The sequence below is a fragment of the Anomaloglossus baeobatrachus genome, chromosome 3, assembly GCF_048569485.1.
Source record: "Anomaloglossus baeobatrachus isolate aAnoBae1 chromosome 3, aAnoBae1.hap1, whole genome shotgun sequence".
Lineage (NCBI taxonomy): Eukaryota > Metazoa > Chordata > Amphibia > Anura > Aromobatidae > Anomaloglossus > Anomaloglossus baeobatrachus.
The window spans coordinates 360,021,401-360,047,528 of NC_134355.1; the positions used below are offsets into that span (position 1 = coordinate 360,021,401).

The 26,128-nt window shown below is 46.4% G+C and overlaps 1 protein-coding gene across 1 annotated transcript in view; it reads left to right on the forward strand.

Annotated features, from left to right (window-relative positions):
• BACH2 (BACH transcriptional regulator 2) overlaps positions 1 to 26,128 on the forward strand; it is a 367,373-nt gene that overhangs the window by 157,552 nt on the left and 183,693 nt on the right. Inside the window, exon 3 of the mRNA XM_075340126.1 lies at positions 22,874 to 23,030. Within this exon, the coding sequence (XP_075196241.1) occupies positions 22,998 to 23,030 (33 nt within the window). The 5' untranslated portion in view covers positions 22,874 to 22,997. The remainder of the gene's footprint in view (positions 1 to 22,873; positions 23,031 to 26,128) is intronic.

Sequence of the window (26,128 nt, forward strand, 5' to 3'; positions counted from 1 at the left end):
GGGCATTTATAACTAGCATGATAACATAGGTGCTTTGAAGCTGGTGTCATATTACACTTCTTATCAGATCATTATCTGGAGGTATTTTATTTTTTTCCTAGCCGTGATAAGGTCACAGTCCATATAAATAAAGCACTACATGTTAGATTAGCGATTATGGATTGGCAATATACTTTGAGAACCATTTCCTTTTCTCTTTCATGTCATTGTACTACATTTTAGGTTCGGATCCATATATTCACCAAGTAAGGGGTAATGTTTAGTGATGAGCGAGTACTAAAAAGCTCGGGTGCTCGAAGCTCGGGCCGAGCCTCCCAAGATACTCGTGTACTCGGCCCGAGCAACGAGCCCAATGTTATCCTATGGGAGACCCGAGTATTTTTGTGAAATGACCTCCCGGCAGCATGGAGAAACCCTAAAAATGGCACAAAAGTCTCAGAAGAGTGCTCAAATGACATGGCAACAGCATGGGGAAGACCCCTTGAAGCATTTATCACTCAAAAGTCACAGCTGTGAACAATTTTGTCCGCGTTTTACGCCATTTTTACGGACTCACCAGAAAACCTTCCAAAATGACCCCAAAATGATTTTTCATGGCAGAAATGTTAAGGGCACATACCCAATAGTGAGATAGAGCTGGTGTATGTTACTTTTTGAGATTAATACATGAAAGATTTTACGTGAAAACATTGTGTGGCACTCCGATGTCCCTGAGAAGAGACGTACATGAAGGCCTCTTGAGTCTAATGTGCCCATTTTGAGGAAGTGAGTCTTTGTAGTATTTTCCTTTGCCAGGGCAGTCCAAAATTGTGAGGTTCACCAATGTCCCTGGATAGAGACGTGCATGATGGCCTGTAAACCTGAAGTGCCCATTGTAAGGAAGTGGGTCTATTTTAGTATAGCCCTTTGCCAGGGCAGCCAAAAATTGGGAGGCTCCACATTGTCCCTGGATAGAGACGTGCATGATGGCCTGTAAACCTGAAGTGCCCATTGTAAGGAAGTGGGTCTATTTCAGTATAGCCCTTTGCCAGGGCAGCCAAAAATTGGGAGGCTCCACATTGTCCCTGGATAGAGACGTGCATGATGGCCTGTAAACCTGAAGTGCCCATTGTAAGGAAGTGGGTCTATTTCAGTATAGCCCTTTGCCAGGGCAGCCAAAAATTGGGAGGCTCCACATTGTCCCTGGATAGAGACGTGCATGATGGCCTGTAAACCTGAAGTGCCCATTGTAAGGAAGTGGGTCTATTTCAGTATAGCCCTTTGCCAGGGCAGCCAAAAATTGGGAGGCTCCACATTGTCCCTGGATAGAGACGTGCATGATGGCCTGTAAACCTGAAGTGCCCATTGTAAGGAAGTGGGTCTATTTTAGTATAGCCCTTTGCCAGGGCAGCCAAAAATTGGGAGGCTCCACATTGTCCCTGGATAGAGACGTGCATGATGGCCTGTAAACCTGAAGTGCCCATTGTAAGGAAGTGGGTCTATTTTAGTATAGCCCTTTGCCAGGGCAGCCAAAAATTGGGAGGCTCCACATTGTCCCTGGATAGAGACGTGCATGATGGCCTGTAAACCTGAAGTGCCCATTGTAAGGAAGTGGGTGTATTTCAGTATAGCCCTTTGCCAGGGCAGCCAAAAATTGGGAGGCTCCACATTGTCCCTGGGTAGAGACGTGCATGATGGCCTCAAAACATTAAGTGTCCATTTTAAGGAAGTGGGTCTATTTCAGTATAGCCCTTTGCCAGGGCAGCCAAAAATTGGGAGGCTCCACATTGTCCCTGGATAGAGACGTGCATGATGGCCTGTAAACCTGAAGTGCCCATTGTAAGGAAGTGGGTCTATTTTAGTATAGCCCTTTGCCAGGGCAGCCAAAAATTGGGAGGCTCCACATTGTCCCTGGATAGAGACGTGCATGATGGCCTGTAAACCTGAAGTGCCCATTGTAAGGAAGTGGGTGTATTTCAGTATAGCCCTTTGCCAGGGCAGCCAAAAATTGGGAGGCTCCACATTGTCCCTGGGTAGAGACGTGCATGATGGCCTCAAAACATTAAGTGTCCATTTTAAGGAAGTGGGTCTATTTCAGTATAGCCCTTTGCCAGGGCAGCCAAAAATTGGGAGGCTCCACATTGTCCCTGGATAGAGACGTGCATGATGGCCTGTAAACCTGAAGTGCCCATTGTAAGGAAGTGGGTCTATTTTAGTATAGCCCTTTGCCAGGGCAGCCAAAAATTGGGAGGCTCCACATTGTCCCTGGATAGAGACGTGCATGATGGCCTGTAAACCTGAAGTGCCCATTGTAAGGAAGTGGGTGTATTTCAGTATAGCCCTTAGGCAGGGCAGCCAAAAATTGGGAGGCTCCACGTTGTCCCTGGGTAGAGACGTGCATGAGGGCCTCAAAACATTGTTCCCATTGCAAAGGAGCGGGTCTCCTGTCGTTGTAATGTCCATTCTGCAAAGAATGGGCGAAAAAATTTACCACTGGGGGTATACCTGAAACAAAGACCTAACTATTGTAACGGTCATCATGATGGCGCATGAGGAGAAGGAGGAGCAGTCCAGCGATTATCCAAAGTCGAGAAGTGTACCCATGGGTGAGTGGAGGTACATGGCAAACTTTAAACTCCGCTCTCATTTGCTGGTGGTGTGGTGAAGTCTGGCCCAATCCAACCCTTGTTCATCTTTATCAGAGTCAGCCTGTCAGCATTTTCAGTTGACAGGCGGGTGCGTTTATCTGTAATGATTCCACCTGCGGCACTAAAAACACGCTCTGACAAAACACTAGCAGCAGGGCAGGCCAGGACTTCCAAGGCGTAGAGAGCCAATTCATGCCACGTGTCCAGCTTGGATACCCAATAATTGTAAGGCACAGAGGAATGTCGGAGTACAGTTGTTCGATCTGCAAGGTACTCCTTCAGCATCTGGGCAAACTTAGGATTTCTTGTGGCACTACCCCGCACCTCAGGGGCTGTGGTACGTGAGGGGCTGAGAAAACTGTCCCACATCTTAAAGACTGTTCCCCTACCTCTGGCGGATTGGACTTGTGCCTCTCTCGGCTGTACGCCTCGGTTGTCCACTGATTCCTGACCTATGCCGCTAGCGTTTTGTGAGGGGAATGCTTTGCCTACTTCCGTGAGTATGGCCTTCCGAAACTGCTGCATTTTGGTTGACCTCTCCTCCACGGGAATAAGAGACAAAAAGTTCTCCTTGTAGCGTGGGTCTAACAGTGTTACCAACCAGTAATGATTGTCGGCCAAGATGTTCTTAACGCGAGGGTCACGAGACAGGCAGCTTACCATAAAGTCAGCCATGTGCGCCAGACTCTTAACAGCCAGGACTTCAGTAGCCTGACCAACAAGATGACTGAACATGCTGTCCTCCTCCTCCTCCTCCTCCTCCTCCTCCTCCTCCTCATCTACCCTGTCCTCTGGCCAGCCACGCTGAATCGAGGATATGACTGGTGTGCATGTCATATCCTCAATTTGGCCGGAGAGTTGCTCCATGTCTTCATCCTCCTCCTCGTCATAGTCCTCCACTGCACGTTGTGATGAGACGAGGCTGGGCTGTGTGTTATCACCCACACCCACTACTGTTTCTTGCTGCAACTCATCGCGCTCCGCCTGCAATGCATCATGTTTGTTTTTCAGCAGGGACCGTTTTAGAAGGCAGAGTAGCGGTATGGTGACGCTAATAATGGCGTCATCACCACTCACCATCTTGGTGGAGTCCTCAAAGTTTTGGAGGATGGTACATAGGTCTGACATCCATCTCCACTCCTCAGGTGTTATGTGTGGAGTTTGACCCATTTCCCGACGGCTTAGGTGATGCAGGTACTCAACAACTGCCCTCTTCTGCTCACATATCCTGACCAACATGTGCAGAGTTGAATTCCAACGCGTGGGGACATCACACACCAGTCTGTGAGCCGGAAGATGCAAACGGCGCTGAAAGCCGGCAAGGCCGGCTGAAGCAGTAGGTGACTTTCGAAAATGTGCAGACAGGCGGCGAACTTTTACCAGCAGATCAGACAGCTCTGGGTATGACTTTATAAACCGCTGAACCACGAGGTTGAGCACATGGGCCACGCATGGAACATGTGTCAGCTGGCCTCGCCTCAAAGCCGCCACCAGGTTCCGGCCATTGTCACAAACGACCTTTCCTGGCTTTAGGTTCAGAGGTGTGAGCCAGTGATCTGCCTGCTGTTTCAGAGCTGTCCACAGCTCTTCTGCATTGTGGGGTTTGTCACCTATGCAGATTAGCTTCAGCACAGCCTGTTGCCGCTTCGCCGAGGCAGTGCTGCAGTGCTTCCAGCTTGTGACTGGTGTGGAGGGCACAGTGGATGAGGATGCGCAGGAGGAGGAGGAGGCTGAAGAGCATGACATTCCGGAGCTGTAGAGTGTGGGTGAAACACTGACTGAGGTAGGGCCTGCAAACCTTGGTGTGGGAAGGACGTGTTGCGTCCCTCGCTCAGACTGGGTCCCAGCTTCCACAATATTAACCCAGTGTGCCGTCAACGAGATGTAGCGGCCTTGCCCACAAGCACTTGTCCACGTGTCTGTGGTTAGGTGGACCTTGGGTGAAACAGCGTTGTTCAGGGCACGTGTGATGTTTTGTGACACGTGGTTATGCAACGCGGGGACGGCACACCGGGAGAAATAGTGGCGGCTGGGGACCGAGTAACGTGGGACAGCTGCCGCCATCAGGTCACGGAATGCTTCTGTCTCCACCAGCCTAAAAGGCAACATTTCCAGCGCAAGCAGTCGCGAAATGTTAGCATTTAGAACTGTGGCATGTGGGGTGTTGGCAGTGTATTTGCGCCTGCGTTCAAAGGTTTGCTGAATGGATAACTGAACGCTGCGCTGGGACAAGGACGTGCTTGATGATGGTGTTCTTTCTGCGTAGGCAACTGCAGGTGCAGGAGTGGAGGAGGCTTGTTCGCAGGCAGCATGGACAGAGGATTGGCTCGCATGCACAACCAGCGAAGACGTAGCAGTGACATCAGCAAGCACTGCTCCTCGACTCTGTTGTACTTCCCACAAAGTCGGGTGCTTGGCTGACATGTGCCTGATCATGCTGGTGGTGGTCAGGCTGCTAGTTTTGGTACCCCTGCTGATGCTGGCACGGCAGGTGTTGCAAATGGCCTTTTTTGAATCATCTGGATCCAACTTAAAAAACTGCCAGACTCGTGAAGACCTAACATTTGTACAGGCACCTTGTGTCGTCGTGTTGTTCCGGGGAACGGTTGCCTGACTTCTGCCTGGGGCCACCACCCTGCTTCTTACTGCCTGTTGTGATGCTACGCCTCCCTCCCCCTGTGCACTGCTGTCCTCGCTCTGCATATCCTCCTGCCAGGTTGGGTCAGTTACTGGATCATCCACCACGTCGTCTTCCTCTTCCGCACCCTGCTCCTCCTCCTGACTTGCTGACAATTGTGTCTCATCATCGTCCACCACTTGTTGAGACACGTTGCCAACTTCGTGAGAACGTGGCTGCTCAAATATTTGGCCATCTGTACAGACGATCTCCTCATGACCCACTTCAATATGAGCTGGCGAGAGGCCAGAATGTGTGAATGGAAACGTGAACAGCTCTTCCGAGTGTCCAAGTGTGGGATCATTAATGTCCGAGGAGGACGTGTACTCAGCCTGGTGGTAGGAAGGAGGATCAGGTTCAGAAATGTGCGGTGCAGTATCACGGCTACTGACACTTGACCGTGTGGAAGACAGAGTGTTTGTGGTGGTGCCAATCTGACTGGAAGCATTATCCGCTATCCAACTAACAACCTGTTGACACTGGTCTTGGTTCAAGAGCGGTGTACTGCTGCGGTCCCCAAGAATTTGGGACAGGACGTGCGAGCGACTAGATGTGGCCCTTTGTTGTGGCGAAATTAGAGCTTGCCCACGACCTCGGCCTCTGCCTGCACCACCATCACGTCCACTTCCTTGTTCCTTGCCAATGCCCTTGCGCATTTTGCAATGCTGTGCACTGCTGACGTGTATATTCACTACTTGTGCGTTATATCAAAGTTTCTGGAAATTGCACACAAGTGCACCTGTACGCTGCCACCGACAGGCACACACGTGCGGTTTTTAAATGCAAGCACGGACGCAATAATAACCTAACACAGGTTTTAGGAGCAAAAATTAAGAACTCTGACACTATCAGCCACTGCTGACTGACGTGTATTATACACTACACTTGTGCGTTATATAATAGTTTGGTAAACGCACACCAGTGCACCTGTACGCTGCCACCAACAGGCACACACGTGCGGTTTTAAAAACCAAGCACGGACGCAATAATAACCTAACACAGGTTTTAGGAGCAAAAATTAAGAACTCTGACACTATCAGCCACTGCTGACTGACGTGTATTATACACTACACTTGTGCGTTATATAATAGTTTGGTAAACGCACACCAGTGCACCTGTACGCTGCCACCAACAGGCACACACGTGCGGTTTTAAAAACCAAGCACGGACGCAATAATAACCTAACACAGGTTTTAGGAGCAAAAATTAAGAACTCTGACACTATCAGCCACTGCTGACTGACGTGTATTATACACTACACTTGTGCGTTATATAATAGTTTGGTAAACGCACACCAGTGCACCTGTACGCTGCCACCAACAGGCACACACGTGCGGTTTTAAAAACCAAGCACGGACGCAATAATAACCTAACACAGGTTTTAGGAGCAAAAATTAAGAACTCTGACACTATCAGCCACTGCTGACTGACGTGTATTATACACTACACTTGTGCGTTATATAATAGTTTGGTAAACGCACACCAGTGCACCTGTACGCTGCCACCAACAGGCACACACGTGCGGTTTTAAAAACCAAGCACGGACGCAATAATAACCTAACACAGGTTTTAGGAGCAAAAATTAAGAACTCTGACACTATCAGCCACTGCTGACTGACGTGTATTATACACTACACTTGTGCGTTATATAATAGTTTGGTAAACGCACACCAGTGCACCTGTACGCTGCCACCAACAGGCACACACGTGCGGTTTTAAAAACCAAGCACGGACGCAATAATAACCTAACACAGGTTTTAGGAGCAAAAATTAAGAACTCTGACACTATCAGCCACTGCTGACTGACGTGTATTATACACTACACTTGTGCGTTATATAATAGTTTGGTAAACGCACACCAGTGCACCTGTACGCTGCCACCAACAGGCACACACGTGCGGTTTTAAAAACCAAGCACGGACGCAATAATAACCTAACACAGGTTTTAGGAGCAAAAATTAAGAACTCTGACACTATCAGCCACTGCTGACTGACGTGTATTATACACTACACTTGTGCGTTATATAATAGTTTGGTAAACGCACACCAGTGCACCTGTACGCTGCCACCAACAGGCACACACGTGCGGTTTTAAAAACCAAGCACGGACGCAATAATAACCTAACACAGGTTTTAGGAGCAAAAATTAAGAACTCTGACACTATCAGCCACTGCTGACTGACGTGTATTATACACTACACTTGTGCGTTATATAATAGTTTGGTAAACGCACACCAGTGCACCTGTACGCTGCCACCAACAGGCACACACGTGCGGTTTTAAAAACCAAGCACGGACGCAATAATAACCTAACACAGGTTTTAGGAGCAAAAATTAAGAACTCTGACACTATCAGCCACTGCTGACTGACGTGTATTATACACTACACTTGTGCGTTATATAATAGTTTGGTAAACGCACACCAGTGCACCTGTACGCTGCCACCAACAGGCACACACGTGCGGTTTTAAAAACCAAGCACGGACGCAATAATAACCTAACACAGGTTTTAGGAGCAAAAATTAAGAACTCTGACACTATCAGCCACTGCTGACTGACGTGTATTATACACTACACTTGTGCGTTATATAATAGTTTGGTAAACGCACACCAGTGCACCTGTACGCTGCCACCAACAGGCACACACGTGCGGTTTTAAAAACCAAGCACGGACGCAATAATAACCTAACACAGGTTTTAGGAGCAAAAATTAAGAACTCTGACACTATCAGCCACTGCTGACTGACGTGTATTATACACTACACTTGTGCGTTATATAATAGTTTGGTAAACGCACACCAGTGCACCTGTACGCTGCCACCAACAGGCACACACGTGCGGTTTTAAAAACCAAGCATGGACGCAATAATAACCTAACACAGGTTTTAGGAGCAAAAATTAAGAACTCTGACACTATCAGCCACTGCTGACTGACGTGTATTATACACTACACTTGTGCGTTATATAATAGTTTGGTAAACGCACACCAGTGCACCTGTACGCTGCCACCAACAGGCACACACGTGCGGTTTTAAAAACCAAGCACGGACGCAATAATAACCTAACACAGGTTTTAGGAGCAAAAATTAAGAACTCTGACACTATCAGCCACTGCTGACTGACGTGTATTATACACTACACTTGTGCGTTATATAATAGTTTGGTAAACGCACACCAGTGCACCTGTACGCTGCCACCAACAGGCACACACGTGCGGTTTTAAAAACCAAGCACGGACGCAATAATAACCTAACAGGTTTTTTTGGGGAGCGACAATTACAGTACAGACAAGTCAGACACTATCTGGACTGTTTTACACTGTGTACACCAGCCCCAGATATGAAGGCTGGTATACGGTCACCACTACCCTGCCTGCCTGCCTGCCTGTATACTGCTACAATAGTCCTGACAAGGACTCTTTTGGTCACTAGCCTGTATTCAGACCTGGCTATACCCTGCCTGTATATAGCAACAATAGTCCTGAGAAGGACTCTGCTACTGTACGCCGACCTGGCTATACCCTGCCTGCCTGTATACAACTAGAATAGTCCTGAGAAGGACTTTTGGTCACACTGTTTGCAGCCCTGCAACTGAAAAAGCTATAAAGGGCCGCAAAGCTTTCCCTGAATCAGCGACACTCTCCCTACACTCACTGTCAGAATAGCTGTGAGCAGAGCACAGCGCGCCGGCCTATATAAAGGCTCGGTGACGCTGTGCAGGCCGGCCAATCACTGCAATTCCACAACTAACAGGGCTGTGGCATTGCAGTGGTCTGCCAGCCAATCCCTGCATGAGGGCTGGCTCTCAAAAGAGCGCCAACATGCAGAAATGAAGACCACGAGTAAAGCACGAGTATCGCGAGATTACTCGTTCCCCGCCGAGCAGCCCGAGTACAGTGATACTCGTGCGAGTACCGAGTAGTGACAAGCATGCTCGCTCATCACTAGTAATGTTACTTTTTTGCTTTTTTTTATCATTAACATAAAATCACAGCATTATTTAAAACAATACTTTAAAAATCAAACTATTTTAGGAGCTGTTCACATTGATTGATGGAGTCTTAGGGGTACTTCACACACAGCGAGATCGCTACTGAGATCGCTGCTGAGTCACGTTTTTTGTGACCTCATTAGCGATCTCGCTGTGTGTGACACTGAGCAGCGATCTGGCCCCTGCTGTGAGATTGCTGCTCGTTACACACAGCCCTGGTTCGTTTTTTTATTGTTGCTCTCCCGCTGATAAGCACACATCGCTGTGTGTGACAGCGAGAGAGCAACAATCCTGAATGTGCAGGGAGCAGGAGCCGGCGTGTGACAGCCTGCGGTAAGCTGTAACCAAGGTAAACATCGGGTAACCAAGGTGGTTACCCGATATTTACCTTCGTTACCAGCCTCCGCAGCTCTCACGCTGCCAGTGCCGGCTCCTGCTCCCTGCATACGCTAAGTTAAGCGGTGTGAGCTGGTAACTAAGGTAAACATCGGGTAACCATACCCGATGTTTACCTTAGTTACCAGTGTCCGCAGCTTCCAGACGCCGGCTCCGTGCAAGCGCAGAGTCGCTTGCACGTTGCTGCTGGCTGGGGGCTGGTCACTGGTCGCTGGTTAGATCTGCCTGTTTGACAGCTCACTAGCGACCATGTAGCGATGCAGCAGCGATCCTGACCAGGTCAGATCGCTGGTCAGATCGCTGCTGCATCGCTAAAGTGTGAAGGTACCCTTACATGCAGATTTTGTTGTAAATGACTTGACGTGTAGAACAGCTCTGCGTACAGCACTGATTTTAATCTGAAACAACAATGAAGACAGACCCTATTATAAATCAGTGGGGTTGTACTGGTATCTATATTTTGAGGAATCTGTCACAGCACATTGGCTTCCTTTAAAAATAGAAGCCACGTTGCAGATGTGAGCCGAGCTGTCCAAGAGTGTTAAAATGCTGACCAGAAGTCACACTAAAAAGCTTAATTACATAGATAAATAATGTACAGTTGCTGTAGTTATGAAAGATCGGGAAAATATACTGTAGAAACCGCTGAGGTGACAGATTTAAGGATGCTCTAGACTCTTGGATGTTTATAAGCTGCTTAACCCTGGTGCTGCAGGTTGTCTTCAGCCTGTAAAAAAAAGCATTTTAAGGCCCTGTGCATACGGTGTGGATTTACCGCGGATTTTGCTGTGGAATTGCTGCAGAAAATGTATCTAACATTGCTGCAGTCATTCCCCAGCAAATCCTATGGGTTTTAAAAAATGCTGTGCGCACACTGCGTTTTTTATGCCTGCGGATTTACCCGCGGATTTTCCGCTGCGGAATTAATGAGCATGTCACTTCTTTTCCGCAGGTAGCTGCGGTTTTTGCCATAGATAGTGGTAAAAATCCGCAGGGACTAACTTGCAGAAAATCCACGGTAAATCCACAGCAAATCTGCACAAAATCCGCGGCAAACCGCGGTAAAACCGCATGCGGATTTCATTGCGGTTTTAGTGCGTTTTTTTACCGCGGGTGTGGGATTCTTTAAGAGGGTCCATTTTTTTCTTAAGAAAAAGGCACTTTCTAGTGCGCACTTGGCCTTAGTGTGTGTAACACCAAGTCAAGTCCTTGTTTTGTGAGAATGTGAGATTGTGAGATCCTAATTCGAGATGAGTGAACCCGAGGTGTTTGGTGTTCGTACCGAACACAAACTGTACAAAAAAAAAAAATTAGAGTTCAGACATCGGGTGCTTTACGTATGAACACCACACGTGTGAGCATTGCTGTGCTCGGGTATGCTCTGTGCTCAGCCCAGTGTGAGCCGCTTGCAGTGTTTGAACAGCTCGCACTGGGGGTAACAACAGCATGATCAGATGTAGTGTGCACCAAAAAGAAATGGAAAAAACCTTGCCCACCCCCGGAAGTGATCTGTTTATGGCTGGCTGCATGTGGGCAGAGACCCGAACTGCCCAATTAGAGACTTTCATTGGGGTTGAGGTCAAGTCCGGGCCCCAAACTGAACTAAAGTCTGTCGGAACCAAATTTCCACGGGTCCACTCATCTCTAATCCTAATGTGTGCTCTCACCCACCAAAAATACAAGTTTTTCATTTTTTTTTTCTGATTTAGGCATTCATGTCATGTATGGAGATTAACATTTCCAAGCACTCTTGGTCAATATTCATTAACTGCCTTTCTTCTGCATAGAGTTATTAAAGGTAACCTGTCACCTTCAAAATTGCTATTTACATGGCAATATAGTGGTAATCAGCAAGCAAATAGTGTTTAAATCATATCTGGCAGGCTAACTGGAAGTGCTTCAAGAGGGAGAAAATCAAGTTGTTTTCTCCCTGTAGTCACTCATTTCCAGTCATTGGGGCGGTGCAAGAGCTGTAACGGTGAACGCTCACTACTCACAGTGAATGTGGCTATATTCAATCCCTCTGCACATTAATTGACTGCCTGGTCTGAACACACAAGCTGCAGAGCAGGCTGTTACTCAAGTTGGAGGGTTTAGGGTATGTGCGCACGTTGCTTTTTACCTGCTTTTTACCTGCTTTTTTGCTGCTTTTTCTTCTGCGCTGTTTAATGCCAAAATGGATATGTTCTTCTATTCAAGCAAAGTCTATGGGAATTTGGGTTTCTTGTTCACACTATGTTGTTCAAAATGCTGCCTTTTTGTGGCAGAACTTTGGTCAAAAACTCAGCTTTGCAGTGCAAAACGCAAATGGCAAAAACAATTGACATGTTGCTTCTTTTCCTGAGGAAGGAGACGGATGTCTCTGAAACGCGTAGGAACTATCCAATAAAAAGGAAATCTTTTAATTTACACGCATCAGTGGTTTTCAGCGCGGCATAAACCCGGTCTTTTCTTCTACCTGTGTGATACAAAATTCCTCTCCCGGGGCTGCAGCTAAACCACCAGGCACTCACAGGCTATCATAAGGGGTTGTGACTGGCACAACCTCACCAGGTGAGTGCTTCTTTGTCTTGTTTGTCCACCCTCATACCGGGTAAGACCCTATTGCGCTTTTTTCCCCTTTACAGTTTTACAAGATGTCCAATGATAAAATACGTCAGTCCCATTACTGTACATGAGCATACAGGGTGCAGATAAGGTAAATTCTACACTTAGATTAGCTTAATAATAACTCAAAGAAGTGGGGTTATTGAGGACCACACATGAAAGGAAGGAGTCTGCACGTTCAAGGAGAAGCAAGTTCTGCTGGAAAATTTAGTTTTAGCAGATAAGAATAAGACAGCCCATTTACTGTAGCTATGTGAAGCTAGATGCACTGAGAGTAGATAGAAATTAAAAAAGATACAAAAGTATAAGAAAAAACCTTTATGTTGGGCCTAGTCTGTATATTAATCATAGTACAGACTTACTGTGCTTTGTGAAAAATAATACGATTCTGGCAGGAGCCCTTTTATTAGTGGGAACTTGTTAACATGCAGTCTGATCTATGGCTGCATGTTATAGAGCAGAAATCTATTGCAATACTTGTCACTATATCATCTTAACAGAATGTTTCTAACTTTTTAAATGTTATATTTTCATGGGTTTTTTGTCGCTTCTACCTTCTAAATGAACTTGTTCTCCCATAAAGTAACATGACTGGCCATTGTAACGGGGTGCCAGGGGTGCCTCTGGCCTTGTAGTCGTGGCCCTTGCAATCAGGCTTACCCCTGGCTCCACCGTCACTATGGGGACAGGAGATGATTTGGTGGGGCAGAGTGTGGTGGTGGTGTAGATGTTATCCGGCGCACAAACACTCCTCAGGCAGGGTACAATGCAATGAACGAACATTCTTTTATTCTTCACAGATAAAAGTCCAGACAAAGCAATCTGGTCAGCAATAAATCTGGCAGATGACAATTCCTGTGGAGCTGGGGACAACCTGACCTTGCGCACCCTCTGGTGGGGATATGCCCAAAGTACTCCACTTCCTCCGGGCTCCCACTCTTCAGCCAAGCATACACCGGACCCACACCGGCAGAATAGGCTCTGAGGTTGCGTCCACCTCCTTATCTCCGGTGTCCCCTGCTGTTCCGCTCACACACCCTGCCCGACGTGCACACACTGCTGTCCCGGATGCTACTTCTCACAAAGTCCCAAACAAAGCCATAAAGGTGAGGATACACTTTCTTAGCTGGGGGAAGCCTGTCCTTGCGTCCCCTCCAGTGGGGATGTGCCTGACTACTCCACTTCGCCCGGCTCCCACTTCTGGCTACCCACAGCCCGGACCCACACCGGACTGCTTCACACTATGAGGTTCCGCCCGCTCCTTTTCTCACCGGCTTCCCTGATTTCCAGCTCCCTTCTTTCTTTCTTTCTTTCTGCCCACTCAGCTCCACACTCTGCCCCGGCTCTGCTGCTCCGCTCCTGTCCCCGAGACAACTGCTCCCTTGATCTAATCTTTTCCTCACACCCTTGCTCTCTCCTCCCCTTGTCTCTGCCGGCTCCTCCTCCCCACTGTGGTGACAGCCGTCCCACCCGGCCACTAGGGGTACCCTAACACAATACACATGCACATACAAATACAACATTTTTATTAATAACATTTCCGGGTTAACTATGCTCCCTTTTGCAGGGGGTCTGCTCACCCACTGCATACCTCCCCTCTTAAAACCCGAGCCTCCCGGCACGGCTCTTACTTAAAACACACAGAAGCACGTAAAGTCTGCAATACCGTCCACAATAGGCGCAGCACCCACACAGAGGGCTCCAGTGTGCCCAGTTCTCCTCCTCTGGACGGCCACCAGTCCCGCGCAGCTCTCCTCCTCTGGACGGCCACCAGTGTGCGCAGCTCTCCTCCTCTGGACGGCCACCAGTGTGCCCAGTTCTCCTCCTCTGGACGGCCACCAGTCCCGCGTCCGGCGGTTTCTGCAGCGCTCCCGGTCCTTCTTTCAACTAGCGCCCGGAGGCTCAACAGCGCTCCCGGTCTTAGATGGGCGCCCGGAGGCTTGGCAACAGCGCTCCCGGTCTTAGATGGGGCGACTGCCCGTACAAACACACAGAAGGGAGCTCGTCCCGTGAAACTTTAAAAGAACTTCTGCCGGCTAAACGGCGCCGGACTTAAACAACAGATCAGCAGTGGTGACTTACTCTGGGGGCCAGGCCCTCTTCCATTCCTCCGCTTGGGCCTGGATGTATGCCCCCAGGGATTGTCCCGGCTGCTGACGGATCCTCTGGAAGGACGCAGGGGCGTAGGGTGGCTCCACAGGCGCAGCTGCTGCAACTCCTCTCGGTGGTGAAGGCGTCGCTGCCCCTGACAATCTTGCTGGTAACGGCGGCGGTGTCAATGCTGAGACTGGGTAGAGTGGAGACGGGTCCTCGTTTCCCGCTCTTAAACAGACTCCACCCCCATCCCCACGCATCATCTTGACTCCTCCGCTGAGGTACTTCTTTTTCTTCTTCTTCCATGCCCTGGAGCTGGCGCCTCCCCTCTTTGGGCGGAGTACTCCATGCTTTCTCTTCGGCACCGGCCAGCCCCAGGCTCTTCTTTCGGCGCCAATTTTCCGCGCCTTTTCTTCCTCACAGATAACGGCCTCCTTGCCGCCATCTTGTACCCGGTCCAACGCTACGGGTACTGGGTTCTCTTCCCACCACAGGACTGGAAATCTTGTATCCTGGTCCGGATCCTGTGCTTCAGGCACGACCCGATCTCCAGCCTCCTGGGTCCCTGGCAGGGGACTCGGATCCTGCCGACTACGCCACATGTAACGGGGTGCCAGGGGTGCCTCTGGCCTTGTAGTCGTGGCCCTTGCAATCAGGCTTACCCCTGGCTCCACCGTCACTATGGGGACAGGAGATGATTTGGTGGGGCAGAGTGTGGTGGTGGTGTAGATGTTATCCGGCGCACAAACACTCCTCAGGCAGGGTACAATGCAATGAACGAACATTCTTTTATTCTTCACAGATAAAAGTCCAGACAAAGCAATCTGGTCAGCAATAAATCTGGCAGATGACAATTCCTGTGGAGCTGGGGACAACCTGACCTTGCGCACCCTCTGGTGGGGATATGCCCAAAGTACTCCACTTCCTCCGGGCTCCCACTCTTCAGCCAAGCATACACCGGACCCACACCGGCAGAATAGGCTCTGAGGTTGCGTCCACCTCCTTATCTCCGGTGTCCCCTGCTGTTCCGCTCACACACCCTGCCCGACGTGCACACACTGCTGTCCCGGATGCTACTTCTCACAAAGTCCCAAACAAAGCCATAAAGGTGAGGATACACTTTCTTAGCTGGGGGAAGCCTGTCCTTGCGTCCCCTCCAGTGGGGATGTGCCTGACTACTCCACTTCGCCCGGCTCCCACTTCTGGCTACCCACAGCCCGGACCCACACCGGACTGCTTCACACTATGAGGTTCCGCCCGCTCCTTTTCTCACCGGCTTCCCTGATTTCCAGCTCCCTTCTTTCTTTCTTTCTTTCTGCCCACTCAGCTCCACACTCTGCCCCGGCTCTGCTGCTCCGCTCCTGTCCCCGAGACAACTGCTCCCTTGATCTAATCTTTTCCTCACACCCTTGCTCTCTCCTCCCCTTGTCTCTGCCGGCTCCTCCTCCCCACTGTGGTGACAGCCGTCCCACCCGGCCACTAGGGGTACCCTAACACAATACACATGCACATACAAATACAACATTTTTATTAATAACATTTCCGGGTTAACTATGCTCCCTTTTGCAGGGGGTCTGCTCACCCACTGCACCATTATAGAGGGATCAGAGCATGTGACCGTGTTGATATTTTGCTACACATTTCTGAGTGAATGCTAAAGGAAAAAAAGCTCCTTTGTTCTGCAGTGGTGTGCTCAGATTTCATAAGGATGTGGCTTGTTTGCTTTTTGGATTACTGTGTTGACTTTTTCTACTCCATGAAAAGAATGAATTTATAAAAGTAAAATATCTGAGAGGTGATGAATGGAATGTCCACGATCCCATCTGAGTTCAGTGACCTTTACTGCAAAAGTGTCAAGTAATGCCAACAGTATATAAAAAGTTTACTATGTACATATTAGCTACTCTGTCTGTATTTTATAATGATGATTTTTTTATATATATTAGACACATTAGTAAATACGTGAAATTTTTTATTTTATTTAACGGAATATAGTGGCATTTATTTGACTATACACTAACTTGTAATCTTCCTTTCTTTACTGAAAATATGAAAAAGTCTTACACAATTCATAGAGTAATGGTGTGGGAAGAAGACAAGGAAGAGGGAGACAACGTTTGGCTCAGAATTTTAGGCAAAGCACTATAGGCTGTGTGAGAATCAGAAAATATCAGCAAGCTCAAACATCATGTAAACAAAGATGCTTGATTGGTCTCAGTGGGAGATTTCAGAAGATCTTTTAGTTCCATAAATGTGTGGTACATTCTGGTACCCTCCTTTTAGTTAAATGGAATCTATCAACAGTGTTTTGCTATGTAATCTGAGGACAGCAGGCTGTAGGGGTTAAAAAACAAAAATCAACTACGCCTCTCCCTCTGTGTGTTTTTATTTACTAAAACTAAAAGCTTTATCACCTAATGATTATCATTGCTTAGACTACAATGTCATGGACAGGACAGTCTCCCATTAATGACACCTCAATGTACAATCTCTATTGAGAGCCTGGCATGGGCGGTGAAGATCACTCAGCTCTGCTGCTTTGCTAAATCCAAAACCTTTGATTGTGTCAGAATGGCGCCACCCAGTAATCTAAAGGCCGCTTTACACGCTGCAATATAGTTACCAATATCGTTAGCGTGACTACCCGCCCCCATCAGTTGTGCGACACTGGCAAATCGCTGCCCGTGGCGCACAACATCGCTCAGACCTGTCACACTACTTACCTGCCTAGCGACGTCGCTGTGACCGGCGAACCTCCTCCTTTCTAAGGGATCGGTTTGTTCGGCGTCACAGCGATGTCACTAAGCAGGCGCCCAATAGAAGCGGAGGGGCAGAGATGAGCGGGACGTAACATCCCGCCCACCTCCTTCCTTCCGCGTTGCCGGCGGCCACAGGTAAGGTGAGGTTCCTCGTTCCTGCGGTGTCACACATAGCGATCTACACGTACACACAGCAGCAACGATAATTGGGAATAGGGGGGCATGTGGCCAATTAGCGATTTTGAACGTTTTTGTGACGATTCAAAATCGCTCATAGGTGTCACACGCAACGACATCACTAAAGCGGCCGGATGTGCGTCACAAATTCCGTGACCTCCATCGAGATTGCTTCAGCGATGTCATAGCGTGTAAAGCGGCCTTAAGTGATAGATCACTGGAATCAAGATCTCTTTCCTACATTATGTTGCTCTCAGATGAGGTAGCAAAAACCTGCTGTCAGATTCCCTTTAAAAGAAAAAAGGCTGTAACACACATGCAGAAGCCATGCAAAGGGGGAAAAGATAGTTGACAGCAGATATTCAAGCGGCATTATAGCTAAAAGATCACCAACGTCAATACCAGTCTTATAGCCATATAAGGAATATTGTTTTTTTGTTAGTTTTTGTTGAAAACTTAAAAAAAAAAAATATCAGGAATGCAAGACGTAAACCAATTATTTTATTTTTAAGACTTTTAATTATGAAATTGAGATTTCCGCAAATGTAGATGAGCTGTGACACTACATTGCATACTATTTGCCAGAATCATGGCTGACTTGGATCACTGTGTTTGGAATACATGCCTACCTGGGTTTGGGTCCTGATTGGAATATAATCTGCAAGAAGTATGTTTATCCCCCTCCTACTTCAGTGGGTCTCCCCCATACTTAAACTGATGGGTTAAAGGGAATCTAGTAGCAGGTTTTGCTATGTAATCTGAGCACAGCATGATAGGCACTCAAACAAAATCCACAATATACAACATTTAAACAGTATTTTTATTTTCTAATGTTAATTCTTTGTTCCAGAAATGTGTTGTGTTTCACATCCAAAATCCCCTCCCATGTCAGTTCATACATCATTTATACTATTGTGACTGTGATATTTTTATGTAGACATCATAGAAAAGCTGTTTAGGTGTTCATATTTCCCCCACCCTCAGTGACTTGTGTTCTGTAATAAATAGTTTGTGTCTCGTCTTTCTTTCTGCATGAACACATCTTCAGTAGTTTTTGCCGTCATGATTCAGTCAACTGCGTGATAAAATGAAGTAAAATAAGTGGAAAAACTTAAGTGTATGTATAAAAGTGGGTTCAAAATAGATTCATGTAAATGTTCTTGAGTTTCCATAAGGGAAGTCAATGATTTTATCATGCGTCGTAAACTTCAAACACAAGTTACTGTTTAATATCACTTTCTGGGCATCTCAACACCTGTGATGTTCGCCCAGTTACTTTCCAATGAAGAGAATCGGTCACTTGATTTTCCTACACTAAATTAGTACTTGAATATTACAGTACCTTGCAGTAGGTTCCTCAACTTGTCTATGTATAAACAGTGTTAGCATTGTCTTGAAAACTAGGTTAGAGAACTGCATTGGCTACATGGTAATTACCCCTCAATAGTCCTATGGGCGGTGCTGCTCAGTGAAGAGTCACGCAGTCTTTCACACCTCCTGGGTTCCCATATAAATCCAACACAGTCTGGCTGTGTCTTCACTGCCTCGCCAAAGTTAAGAAATCATACCACTTGTTATTTTCCAGAAGGTCCAAAAAATTGTAGAATGTTATAGATGGAGACCCCATGGGGTTGAGTTTTTTTATCCTGCTCACTCTGTCCATTATAATGAGGGTTGTCCAATAATGTCCCTAACGTGGCTACCAGTGTCATCTGGTGGGCTGTAGCCTTCACAGTCTCATCAGCCAGAACAGTTTTGCTTGATATAATTGTGAAGGCTGCACTCTATCAGCAGTCGCTGATTGGCTGCAGTGCTGATATGGCGTAATCAATGCCCAAGATAGCCAAGTGACACAACACTAAGGGGTACTTTGCACGCTGCGACATCGCTAGCCGATGATAGCGATGCCAAGTGCGATAGTACCCGCCCCCTTCGCACATGCGATATTTTGTGATAGCTGCCGTAGCGAACATTATCGCTACGGCAGCTTCTCATGCACTTACCTGCCCTGCGATGTCGCTCTGGCCGGCGACCCGCCACCTTCCTAAGGGGGAGGGTCGTGTGGCGTCACAGCGACGTCACACGGCAGGCGGCCAATAGAAGCGGAGGGGCGGAGATGAGCGGGACGTAAACATCCTGCCCACCTCCTTCCTTTCGCATAGCCGGTGGAGGCAGGTAAGGAGAAGTTCCTCGCTCCTGCGGCTTCATACACAGCAATGTGTGCTGCCGCAGGAATGAGGAACAACATCGTAGCTGTCACTGCAACAAAATTCTGAAAATGACCGACACTACACAGATCACCGATTTACGACGCTTTTGCGATCGTTTATCAGTGCATCTAGGCTTTACACGTTGCGACGTCGTTACTGGCGCCGGATGTGTGTCATTTTTTATTTGACCCCAATGACATTGCAGTAGCGATGTCGCAACGTGCAAAGTACCCCTTAGAGCAGAGGAGCAACTTAGTTCCAGGAGGGAAGTATGCACAACCTCCTTAAGTCAATACCAAATAAAAGCATTTCACATACGTATCAGAGGTAGTATTGTATACAGGAAAAGATATGAAAGATGACTCCCGAGTCTCAGCTAAATTGGAATATATGCTTGAACTAAGGGATGGCATGCATATACGGTGTATATATATATATTTTTTAATAGCCTTCAGCTCGATCTTTAGCCATGGCGACTCGATGTTTGAACACTCTGTAGGAAGAGCGATCTTGTGCAAGTTTAGATATGTCCACCAGGGTCTTCTTCGCTGTTATCTTGATAGTATGAAGCCATGGGGTTTTTGGTCTTCCTCTTCACCTTGTTTCTTCTACTCTGTCGACCATTACAGTGCCTACAAGTAGGATTCAACCCCCTGCAGATTTAGCAGGTTTACACATTCGGAATTAACTTGGCATTGTGACATTTGGACTGTAGATCAGCCTGGAAGTGTGAAATGCACTGCAGCAAAAAAGAATGTTATTTCTTTTTTTATTTTTTTTTTAAATTGTGAAAAGTTTATTCAGAGGGTCATTTATTATTCAACCCCTCAAACCACAAGAATTCTGTTTGGTTCCCCTAAAGTATTATGAAGTATTTCAGGCACAAAGAACAATGAGCTTCACATGTTTGGATTAATTATCTCTTTTTCCAGCCTTTTCTGACTAATTAAGACCCTCCCCAAACTTGTGAACAGCACTCATACTTGGTCAACATGGGAAAGACAAAGGAGCATTCCAAGGCCATCAGAGACAAGATCGTAGAGGGTCACAAGGCTGGCAAGGGGTACAAAACCCTTTCCAAGGAGTTGGGCCTACCTGTCTCCGCTGTTGGGAGCATCATCCGGAAGTGGAAGGCTTATGGAACTACTGTTAGCCTTCTACGGCCTGGACAGCTTTTGAAAGTTTCCACCCGTGCCGAGGCCAGGCTTGTCCGAAGAGTCAAGGCTAACCCAAGGACAACAAGGAAGGAACTCCGGGAAGATCTCATGGCAATGGGGACATTGGTTTCAGTCAATACCATAAGTAACGTACTCCACCGCAATGGTCTCCGTTCCAGACGAGCCCGTAAGGTACCTTTACTTTCAAAGCGTCATGTCAAGGCTCGTCTACAGTTTGCTCATGATCACTTGGAGGACTCTGAGACAGACTGGTTCAAGGTTCTCTGGTCTGATGAGACCAAGATCGAGATCTTTGGTGCCAACCACACACGTGACGTTTGGAGACTGGATGGCACTGCATACGACCCCAAGAATACCATCCCTACAGTCAAGCATGGTGGTGGCAGCATCATGCTAAGGGGCTGTTTCTCAGCCAAGGGGCCTGGCCATCTGGTCCGCATCCATGGGAAGATGGATAGCACGGCCTACCTGGAGATTTTGGCCAAGAACCTCCGCTCCTCCATCAAGGATCTTAAGATGGGTCGTCATTTCATCTTCCAACAAGACAACGACCCAAAGCACACAGCCAAGAAAACCAAGGCCTGGTTCAAGAGGGAAAAAATCAAGGTGTTGCACTGGCCTAGTCAGTCTCCTGACCTTAACCCAATTGAAAACTTGTGGAAGGAGCTCAAGATTAAAGTCCACATGAGACACCCAAAGAACCTAGATAACTTGGAGAAGATCTGCATGGAGGAGTGGGCCAAGATAACTCCAGAGACCTGTGCCAGCCTGATCACGTCTTATAAAAGATGATTATTAGCTGTAATTGCAAACAAGGGTTATTCCACAAAATATTAAACCTAGGGGTTGAATAATAATTGACCCACACTTTTATTTGAAAATTTATTAAAATTTAACTGAGCAACATAACTTGTTGGTTTGTAAGATTTATGCATCTGTTAATAAATCCTGCTCTTGTTTGAAGTTTGCAGGCTCTAACTTATTTGCATCTTATCAAACCTGCTAAATCTGCAGGGGGTTGAATACTAATTGTAGGCACTGTATGTCCTTTTCCAATGATTGCTCTCTTGTGTCTAAATTAGGCAAATCATATCTTGCTGATCCTTGTTTCATGACATGTCTACCTTGATTTGTTCCAAAATGAATTTGTATGTTCTTCTTGCCATCCATGGTATTGATAACATTCTTATCGAGCACCACATTTTGAAGGAGTTGATTCTTATTCTGTCCTGTTTCTTTATCATCCAGGTTTCACATCCATATGTTACTACAGAAAAGACACGCATATACATAAGGGAAAAAAGGATACTGTCCAAAGAGTAAAGGCCACGTCTCACTAAGCAACATCGCTAGCAACATCGCTGCTGAGGCACGACTTTTGTGACGCAACAGCAATGTTGCTAGCGATGTTGCTGTGTGTGACATCAAGCAACAACCTGGCCCCTGCTGTGAGGTCGCCGGTTGTTGCTGAATGTCCTGGACCATTTTTTAGTTGTTGCTCTCCCGCTGGGAAGCACACATCGCTGTGTGTGACAGCGAGAGAGCAACAACTGAATGTGCAGTGAGCAGGGAGCCGGCTTCTGCGGACCCTGGTAACAAAGGTAAATATCGGGTAACCAAAAAGCCCTTTCCTTGGTTACCCGATATTTACCTTCGTTACCAGCGTCCGCCGCTCTCACGCTGTCAGTGCCGGCTCCCTGCACACATACCAGAGTACACATCGGGTAATTAACCCGATGTGTACTCTGGCTAGGAGTGCAGGGAGCCAGCGCTAAGCGGTGTGCGCTGGTAACCAAGGTAAATATCAGGTTGGTTACCCAATATTTATCTTAGTTACCAAGCGCAGCATCACGTCCATGCATTGCTGCTGGCTGGGGGCTGGTCACTGGTGAAATCTGCCTGTTTGACAGCTCACCAGCAACCCGTGTAGCGACGCTCCAGCGATCCCTGCCAGGTCAGGTTGCTGATGGGATCGCTGGAGCGTCATTTAGTGTGACGGTACCTTTAGAGAATGTCAATAGCTTTGGTGGGGAAACTATGCTTTACATAGGGCTGCAGACATGTCCACATTAACTTCTACACACAATAGATATTAATCTGAAGATAATGGACCCATTTCCAACATGCCACCAACCTATTTTATTTTATTTTACTCTAGAGCCTGGAGTGTCATATCTGGAGTACAAAACCAAGTCTTCCATGTTCCCACAATGACCTTCCGATGTGTTTATCAGCATGAAGACAAACTGTCACATGAATAACTCTTCTGTGATTTCTGGAAAATGTATATTAATAGAGAGAGGCATCATTTAAAGGTAATCATTGTTTTTGTTTTCAGCATTTTGCATTTGGTTCTTCTTAATTATAATTATTATCTGTTGTTTTTTTTTTAAATTTTACACTTCATTCCCTAACTTGATTAAAATGTTTTCTATTAAGGGGTGTTTCAAAACGACAATCTTTATTCACAATCCCTACTGGGCAATATAGACTTAAAGCACCACTCCAGGATTTTTTTTCAGCTCTTGAGTGGTGCTTTAAACCTAAGTCCCCTGCCCCCAGTCTTATTCTTACCTTCTGATGTTTTTTAGACTTGTATTGAGCCCTTGTGACATAACTTCTGACTTCCGGCCAGTTAGAAGTTCCAACACAAACTCTCAATACAAGTCTTTGAGAGCCAGTCTCTTAGATTTTGTATTGAGTTGTGACCTACGGTGAGATTGATGAAACATTGAAGCTGCCGGTAGGTCACAAACTGCCCGAGACTGACCATAGCAACTCTGAAAGCAAATGAAGATGCCGAAGGGTGAGTATAATACAGGGGGCAGGAAATTTAGATTTTAAGCATGACTCCAGGGGTGAAATAAAAAAAAAAATACTGGAGTATTGCTTTAATAGTAGAGAGTTTTATATTTATTGACATCACTGACACTCCCTCAATGGGACTAAGAAGATAGCGTTGAAGAACATCTCCCATTTTGATAGCTAAGACTAGTCCATATGCAGTACATGGCTAGACATAACTTCATTCATCGATCAACTGATCACCAGACTAACTTCTGCACGTTATCCATAACATTTTTGATACTATATAATATATATGTGTATAATATATATATATATATATATATATATATATATATATATATATATATATATTTTGCAGATTTATCTATTTAGTAGAAACATATTTTTGATTAGATGGTAAGGTCAGACCCAATGGATAACATTTATTAGAGGCTTGATAATTTCCTGTGAATGGCTAGATCTTCGATGTTCAAAAGACATAGAATATTGTTTCCACCTTGATATTAGGGAATACATTCTAAAAGCAAGAGACATACATTTGATTTAATTTTTACAGGGATCATTTGTACACCTCATTAAAATGAAACATGACTCGCACATGAACCTTGTGCCTGCAAGTCTTTTAAGTCAACCGAATGCACGGTGCCATGGCGATCAAATGTTTTTTCGGTTTCGTACTCTCATGAATAGTATTAGCAGCATTTTCTTCTTTCTTGAAAGAACATCCGATTTTATTCAAAAGCTGGTTTCTTTTTGACACTAGCGGTTGAAAGACTTACGTTTGGTACGGCTTATTATGATCACTTTTCTTGGATGCAGTCTATGGAGTTAAAAAAAAAAATGGCTCGTAAAAACCGCAAAATGTCCGTACGTTCTACAGCTGTGCACAAATAATAAATTAGCACATGCATTAAAAGCGTTTCTACCAACTTTCACAACTACGAAAAATGAATTCTGACTCATTGATAATTTGGTATTTCAATCATTAGGACTTTTATTAGTCACTGTTGGCTTTGCAGTTTATTCAGTGACTCAGTTGAAGAAATGTAAATGAGATTGCTGCACACTGGCAGGAAGTGAGAGTTTTGAAACCTACTTAAAGGCAGACCACAGATTTTCATTCTTATGATAATGTTTTACAGAAAAATGTGGTAGGACTTAAAAATACTGAACGTACTTAAAAAAACAACTTTATTTTATTCTAAAGGCCCCGTCACACTAAGCAACATCGCTAGCAACATCGCTGGTAACGAACAACTTTTGTGACGTTGCTAGCGATGTTGCTGTGTGTGACATCCAGCAACAACCTGGCCCCTGCTGTGAGGTCGTTGGTTGTTGCTGAATGTCCTGGGCCATTTTTTAGTTGTTGCTGTCCCGCTGTGAAGCATAGATCGCTGTGTGTGACAGCGAGACAGCAACAACTAAATGTGCAGTGAGCAGGGAGCCAGCTTCTGCTGAGGCTGGTAACCAATGTAAACATCGGGTAACCAAGAAGCCCTGTCCTTGGTTACCCGATATTTACCTTTGATACCAGCCTCCTCCGCTCTCACTGCCTGTGCCGGCTCCTGCTCTGTGCACATGTAGCTGCAGCACACATCGGGTTAATTAACCTGATGTGTGCTGTAACTAGGAGACTGGGGGCTTGTCACTGGTTGCTGGTGAGCTCACCAGCAACTCGTGTAGCCACGCTCCAGCGATCCCTGCCAGGTCAGGTTGCTGGTGGGATCGCTGGAGCGTCGCAGTGTGACAGCTCACCAGCAACCTCCTAGCAACTTACCAGCGATCCCTATCGTTGTTGGGATCGCTGGTAAGTTGCTTAGTGTGACTGGACCTTTAGGCAATCTAACGTAAAACATTCATTCTCATGTAAACGATCAGCTTTGTGTGTTTTCTTTTGTCCCTTAGGACAACTTTTTCCTATTTGACAGGTATTTGTTGAAAAGCTGAGCACCTGTCTATTAATGGGAGTGCTATACATTAGAAATCCTGCAATGCTAAATTAAATGTAATCTCAGTAGTTCCCTCTGCATTGTGATCTACATGTGCACTTTCGTAAAAAGGCTCTAGTCTCTCATTGACTTCCAACTGCTTGTTACGAGTACATGATAGTGCTCGCTCATCATGCAGTCCTTTGCATTGTGATCTACCTGTGCACTTCTGCTTCCATCTTCACTAGATTCTACACTTTTGTTACTTGAAACCTCAGTATTAGTGATGAGCGATCACTATCATGCTTGGGTGCTCAATACTCATAAAGAACAGTTGTAAGTTCGGATGGGTGCGACTCGAGTACCCATGGATAATGGAAATCAATCGAGAATCAAGCATTTTTGCAGGAAATCTTCTGAAAAAATGCTCTAGTTCCTCATTAACTTCCAACTGCTCGTTACAAGAACATTGTAGTGCTCATTTATCATGCAGTCCTCTGCATTGTAATCTACATGTGCATTTCTGCTTCCACCTATAGATTCTATACTTTTGTTACTTAAAACCTCAGCATTAGGGATCAGGAATAACTACCATGCTCGGGTGCTCTGTATTCGTAACGAGCAGTTGAATGTTTGGAGGAGCACAACTCGACTTCCCCAGTATAATGGAAATCAAT